The following is a 7,500-nucleotide window of genomic DNA, read 5'->3' as shown; positions in this document are numbered from 1 at the left end:
TTTTTAACTACTACTACTACTACTACTACTACTACTACTACTACTACTACTACTACTACTACTACTACCACTTCAAAATTAATCCCATTCTTCCCTATTTTCACACTAATCATGACATTTTATCCCAATTTTTGACTATCCTATAAAATGGATAAACATGCAAATAAATACAAATCAAGTTATTGTAAAATAGAAAAAAAAAAAAACTTCGCATTATTCCCTTTTTGCTCATTTCGACGCCAAAATGTGATAGAATTTTGTATATATAGCAGTGTATTTTAATGAAGATTTCTGGCTAATTAGACTAATACTGAAAAGGCAGAAATATTTGCTCATCTGAGGGACGCTTCATATATATATATATTTGGCCACACCAATTGTAAATATCTCCACTTATTATCATTATTATTATTATTATTATTATTATTATTATTATTATTATTATTATTATTATTATTATTATTATTATTATTAAAACAGTTATGATCATTAAAACATATTCAAGCCCACCGTGTTCTTCTGTCCTAAAATAATAATAATAGCAATAATAATAATAATAATAATAATAATAATAATAATAATAATAATAATAATAATAATAATAATAATAATAATAATAATAATAGTAATAATAATAATAATAAGCGGTAGAGGTATAGAGAGTCCCTCCAAAAATTATTTTATTAGCACAAACTAACATATTAACATATATATATTTTTTTCCATTTATTTAAGTTCTATTTTGTAGCTTCTGGTTTAGTATTACTTTTATTTTCTTTTTATTTTCCGCGTCTTGGAAAAAAAAGTTTGATTTACGATACTGCTCTTATCATTGCTACTACTTCTGATGTTTTTCCTTTTACTACTAATAATGCTACTACTACTACTACTACTACTACTACTACTACTACTACTACTATCCACATGATAATCAGATAAGTCATCATTTCGAATCACACACACACACACACACACACACACACACACACACACACGAGGTCTTTATGAAGGTATGGCAGGAGTTTTGCACATTCCAGGTAAGAAAGAGAAAGAAAGAAAGAGAAAAAAAAAACAGGAACACGTATCTTTAATTTGGATTGAAAAGTTAAATATCAAATACCAATTTGTGACACACTGTTATTAGATAGATAGATAGATAGATAGATAGATAGATAGACAGACAGACGGACAGACAGACAGATAGACAGACAGACAGACAGACAGACAGATAGATAGATAGATAGATAGATAGATAGAGAGAGAGAGAGAGAGAGAGAGAGAGAGAGAGAGAGAGAGAGAGAGAGAGAGAGAGAGAGAGAGAGAGAGAGCGCATTAAAAGAAAAAAATGCTTGGGAAAAGTGCCAGATAAAAAAAGAAGTGGGAAAGAAAGGAGAACAACGAAAGAAAAAAAGCAAATAATGAGAGAGGAAGAAAATAAAGAAGAAAAAAATATGAAAAGAACCCGGAAGGAGGAAATGAAAGGAATTAAACGTGAAAAAACATAAATTAAATCAAGAAAAAAAGTAAATAAAAACAGAAGAAAATAGATGACGATAGAGAGAGAGAAAAAAAAACGGAAAGGAAGGGAAAAAAAAAACGAAGAAAAAGTAAAGGAAGGGAAATAAAGGAGGGAGACACAAAGACACTGCTGAGAGTCACTAAAACAAAAAGAGACAAAAATAAGAATAAGAAAGGAAGATTAAAAAGAAAAATGAGATTAAAGAGAAAATGAGGAAGAGAAAAAGGGAACAAGAGGAGATACAGTAAGAGATAAAGCGAGTGTGAAACGAGAGTGAACAAAGTGAGGGGGAAATGAGGGTAAAAAGTAAGAGTGTAGGGAATTAAAAGTGTGATTAAAGATGAAAATGAACTTGGAATACATATAAAAAAAAAAAAAAAGAGGGTGAAGTGAGAGTAGAGGCAAGAGTGGAGTCAAATAAGAGAGAGTGAGAGTGAAGTCAAATTGAAGCGACAGTGAAATGAGAATGAGATGAAGGTGAAGCAAAGAGGCGGAAACGAAGTGAGGGGAAAAATTTAAGGAAAACGAGAATAACAATGTGACGGAAAGTTGAGCGTAGAAGTGACAGTGAAATAAGAAAAAAAGAAAGAATGAAGAAGAATGAATAAAAAAAAGATAAATAAGCGAAAATGAGAGGAAACAAGAATGCATGAGAGAGTGAAACGAGAATAAAGGGAGGGTAGAAGCAACTGAAGTGAAGGTGAATTAAAATAAGGAGAGTGAATAAGGAGAAAGAATAATAAAATAAATAAAAATGAGTCAGTGAAGCGTGAAAAAAAGAAAAAACACACAAGAGTGAGGCAAAGCGAAGTGAGAGTGAATGAAGAGAGAAGTTGCAGTGAACAGAGCAAAGTGACAGTGAGCGAAAAAAAGAGTAAAAAGGGAAAGTGAACACAGAAGAATGAATAAAAGATGAGTTAGCGAAGTGAGAGCGAAAAAAAAAAAAAACACCAGGATGAGTGGGAGTGAGGGAGAGTGAGGTGAGAGTAGACGGACCTGAGGTGAAGAGTAGCAGGGCCGCCCCGAGCTGCAGCAGGAGGCGGGGGGCGGGGTGGGGCGCGGCGCTCCCCATCCCGGCGGTCACCTGAAGGAAGAGCGAGAGAGGGGCACAGGTGAGTAACGTACATACATACATACATATATACGTAAATACATACATACATATATATACACATACATACATACATACATATACACATCCATCCATCCATTCATCTATACATACATACATTCATCTATCTACCCATACGTTCATTTATATAAACGTATGCATACATGAGCACTATAATTATGACAGAATTTATACATACATATCTATTCACACACACACACACACACACACACACACACACACACACACACACACACACACACACACACACACACACACACACACACACACACACACACACTCCCCTCAGTAGAATTTGGTACGATTTCATTTATGCACAACAATAGCAACAACAACGAACAAGCTGAATAAATGAAATAAACAGCTAAATAAAATAAACACACGAGTAAATAAATGAATACACAAATAAATAAAATAAATGGAAAAATAAATAAAAGAATAAAGTTACCAAGTATAAAAAAAAAAATAAAAATAAAAGTGGCCATATTAGATTTAGTACCAGGAAGAAGGAGAGAGAGAAAAAAAAAGAACCTATTCTTCTGCGATTATCAAAGAAATGATTAAAGGAAGTGACAGAGGGAGGGAGGGAGAGAGAGGGAGAGGGGAAAGACACGGAATCTAGTTCTCATCTTGATCTCTTTTCCTCTCATTCTCTTCCTCCCCTGCCCTGCCTCCATCCTCTTCTCTTTATCCCTCAAAGCTCTCTCTCTCTCTCTCTCTCTCTCTCTCTCTCTCTCTCTCTCTCTCTCTCTCTCTCTCTCTCTCTCTCTCTCTCTCTCTGTCCTTTTTCCTGCCCGGATATAATTAGATAAAACGAGGGGTTGAGCAGGAGGAGGAGGAGGAGGAGGAGGAGGAGGAGGAGGAGGAGGAGGAGGAGGAGGAGGAGGAGGAGGAGGAGGAGGAGAAGTTAAAGAAAAGTTAGAGAAAGATATGAAATTACGGTGCATAGTAGATTATCAGAAGGAGAGTTTGGGTTGGAGAGAAGTTGGGAGCGTGGCGCGAAACTTCGTTAAGGGAGAAAGTGAGAGCAAGAGCGAGAGAGAGAGAGAGAGAGAGAGAGAGAGAGAGAGAGAGAGAGAGAGAGAGAGAGAGAGAGAGAGAGAGAGAGAGAGAGAGAGAGAGAGAGAGAGAGAGAGAGAGAGAGAGAGAGGTGAGAAAGTGGAAATTACCCACGGGCTATTGAGACTTTGATGAGATGAAAGTAGTAGTAGTAGTAGTAGTAGTAGTAGTAGTAGTAGTAGTAGTAGTAGTAGTAGTAATAGTAGTAGTAGTAGTAGTAGTAGTAGTAGTAGTAGTAGTAGTAGTAGTAGTAGTAGTAGTTGTTGTTGTTGTTATTGTTGCTATTGCTGTTGTTGTTATTGTTGCTGTTGTTGTTGTGGTGGTGGTGGTGGCTGGGAAGAGAATTGCGAAAGAGATGGAGAGAAGTGGAGAGGATAGTAATAGCAGTAACAGCAGCAGCAGCAGCAGCAGCAGCAGTAGTAGTAGTAGTAGTAGTAGTAGTAGTAGTAGTAGTAGTAGTAGTAGTAGTAGTAGTAGTAGTAGTAGTAGTAGTGACTGATTGGTATTACGATGAGAAAGGAAGGAGGAAGGAAGAAAGCGAAGGGGGAGGGAGATAGCGGTGGTGGTGGAGAGAAGGGGATTGGTGAGGAGGTTGGAGGAGGAGGAGGAGGAGGAGGAGGAGGAGGAGGAGGAGGAGGAGGAGGAGGAGGAGGAGAAGGAGGAGGAGGAGGAGGAGGAGGAAGAGAACGATAGGGACAGTGGTGGGGAGGAAGAGGGGATAGGTAAGGGGGAGGGGTAGGGAGGTGGTTAGTATGGTGAGATTAGTAACATGGTGAGAGAGGAGTGGGATGGGGAGAGTAAATGATATTGGTGGGGAAGAATGAAGAGAGGGGAGGAAAGAGGGGAGGGAAGGGCGAGTGGCTTGCAGGTAGAGAGATTCCAGGAAAAAAAAAAAAGAGAGAGACGGAGAGAAAGAAAAAGACAGATAGATAGACAGACAGACAGACAGACAGACAGACCAACATCCCTACAATGATAAAAAAAAGTCTAGAGAACAAAAAGAAAAAAAGAAGGAGAATTTACGATCCACTCAATAACCTCAATAGAAAAATAAAACGACGAAAATAAATATAAACACTACTATCCCTTATCCTCCCCCCTTTTCCTCCTCCTCCTCCTCCTCCTCCTCCTCCTCCTCCTCCTCCTCCTCCTCCTCCTCCTCCTCCTCCTCCTCCTCCTCCTCCTCTTCCTCTACAAAGCAATACAGTTCCAAGAGTTCCATACACGGATATTGTGTCTTATCTTCCTGTAATACGATCTTTACTCTCCCTCTCTCCCTCTCTCCCACTCTCCCTTCTCTCCCCGCTAACCGTATACCTCCTCCACTCAGCCTGGCGTATTCCCGGGGTTAAAAGATCCACCTCGCTCAGGAATAAGAGGATTGCTGTGGATTTGGTGAGACTTGCTGTTCTTTTTTTACGTGTTTGAACAAGTGTATGTGTGTGTGTGTGTGTGTGTGTGTGTGTGGGAGGGGGTGGGTCGGTAAGTCGGTAGGTGGGTGAGTCTTTTCAAGTCTCGATAGTGGATTTAGTATTTATTGTGTAGTGTAGTAGTGGTGGTATTGTAAGTAGTAGTAGTAGTAGTAGTAGTAATAGTAGTAGTAGTAGTAGTAGTAGTAGTAGTAGTAGTAGTAGTAGTAGTAGTAGTAGTAGTAGTAGTAGTAATAGTAGTAGTAGTAGTGGTGGTGTTGTTGATGGTGGTAGTATTAGTATTAGTGGTAATAGTAGTATCAGTAGGGGTGGTGATAATAATGTGGTGGTGGTGGTGGTAGTGGTGGTAAAAGTAGTACTGTAGTAGCAGTAGTGGTGGTGGTAGTAGTAGCAGTAGTAGTAGTAGTAGTAGTAGTAGTAGTAGTAGTAGTAGTAATAGTAGTAGTAGTAGTAGTAGTATTGATAGTAATGTGGTGGTGGTGATAGCAGTAACAGTAGTAGTAGGTAGTAGTAGTAGTAGTAGTAGTAGTAGTAGTAGCAGCAGCAGCAGCAGCAGCAGCAGCAGCAGCAGCAGCAGCAGCAGCAGCAGCAGCAGCAGCAGCAGCAGCAGCAGCAGCAGCAGCAGCAGCAGTAGCAGTAGTTGCAGTAGTAGTAGTAGTAGTAGTAGTAGTAGTAGTAGTAGAAGTAGTAGTAGTAGTAGTAGTAGTAGTAGTAGTAGTAGTAGTAGTAGTAGTAGTAGTAGTAGTAGTAGTAGTAGTAGTAGTGGTAGCAGCAGCACATTCTAACCATAACACAGGCACCACCAACTTGCAACAAGCAACAAACAATGACCTTAAACAATATTGCCAACTAGGAATTGTCTGCACACTCGCCTCAGTAGTTTGTGATAGATATTAACCCCCCCCGTCTCTCTCTCTCTCTCTCTCTCTCTCTCTCTCTCTCTCTCTCTCTCTCTCTCTCTCTCTCTCTCTCTCTCTCTCTCTCTCTCTCATAGTAATCAGTAGTTTCGATATGCTCCGTGTACTTCCTATCAACGAAAGTACCTACAACACACACACACACACACACACACACACACACACACACACACACACACACACACACACACACACACACACACACACACACACACACACACACACAGCTGCAGGCTATCAATATACAGGTAATACAAGGTGAGCAGGAATCATCAGAGCGAGAGAGAGAGAGAGAGAGAGAGAGAGAGAGAGAGAGAGAGAGAGAGAGAGAGAGAGAGAGAGAGAGAGAGAGAGAGAGAGAGAGAGAGAGAGAGAGAGAGAGAGAGAGAGAGAGAGAGAGAGAGAGAGAGAGAGAGAGAGAGAGAGAGAGAGAGAGAGAGAGAGAGAGAGAGAGAGAGAGAGAGAGAGAGAGAGAGAGAGAGAGAGAGAGAGAGAGAGAGAGAGAGAGAGAGAGAGAGAGAGAGAGAGAGAGAGAGAGAGAGAGAGAGAGATGCAGGAAGGTATTGTCTCATAAACTTATTTTTTTTTATCTTCTTCACATCCTCTCCTCCTTCTCCTCCTAGTTTTTGTTCTTATTCTTGTTCTTCTTCTCACCTCTTTATTATTTTATTTACATTCATTCTTATTGATATTTTCTCTTACAGCCCCTTTATCTTTCCCTCCCTCAGCCTCCTCTCTCTTCCACCCTTTCTCCTCCCCTTCCCTCCCCTTCTCCCCTCCTTTCTTTCCTCCAGGTGTAATGTCACGCCCCATAGCCTCCTCTCCCATCCGTGACTCACACACTCTCTTCTCTCCCTCCACACCTCTCTCCACCACCACCACCACCACCACCACCAGGCCATATTTTGACTTTTAATCCTCATCCTTCTCTTCGCATTCTCTTCGTATTCCTTAATCATCTTCTTTCTCCTCTCGTGTATTTCTTCCTCTGTTTTTTTTCCTTTTCTTCTTTTTACATCTACTTCTACCATATTTTTCTTCTCCATATCTTCCTCTTCTTACTTTATTTCCGTTGTTTCCTCCTCCTCTTCCTTCTTTAAATTTGTCATCTAAAAAACAGAAGTGTTGTTTTAGAAGTATTTGTTGCTGCCAATATAAGAATGACTCCCTCCTCACAGACGGAGCGGCCCTCCATCCAGACCGTGCCCTGCGGAACGACACACCTGCCTCACAGAACATAAATAAGTTTGCCTCGCGGACTGACTCTCTGGCTTTACAGGTGTGTCTGTCTGTCTGCCTCCGAAGGTGACTCCTCTGCTGTACAAGAAAGATTTCGACTCGTGCAAAATGGAATAAAATGGACCCGCCCAATGGAAAGCATGCTGACGACGACGACCTTCACCGTTTACAGGTTCTAGGCGAGACCATGGAGGGCAAATACGA

The 7,500-nt window shown here is 40.1% G+C and overlaps 1 protein-coding gene across 1 annotated transcript in view; it reads right to left on the bottom strand.

Annotated features, from left to right (window-relative positions):
* Positions 1-7,500, bottom strand: part of LOC135102282 (neurotrimin-like) — a 199,524-nt gene that overhangs the window by 44,348 nt on the left and 147,676 nt on the right. The window contains exon 4 of the mRNA XM_064007273.1: positions 2,516-2,603. Within this exon, the coding sequence (XP_063863343.1) occupies positions 2,516-2,591 (76 nt within the window). The 5' untranslated portion in view covers positions 2,592-2,603. The remainder of the gene's footprint in view (positions 1-2,515; positions 2,604-7,500) is intronic.

The sequence above is a fragment of the Scylla paramamosain genome, chromosome 7 (genome assembly GCF_035594125.1).
Source record: "Scylla paramamosain isolate STU-SP2022 chromosome 7, ASM3559412v1, whole genome shotgun sequence".
Taxonomy (NCBI): Eukaryota; Metazoa; Arthropoda; class Malacostraca; order Decapoda; family Portunidae; genus Scylla; species Scylla paramamosain.
The sequence above is the reverse complement of the archived record's forward strand: the minus strand, read 5'-3'. Positions and strand labels throughout refer to the sequence as shown.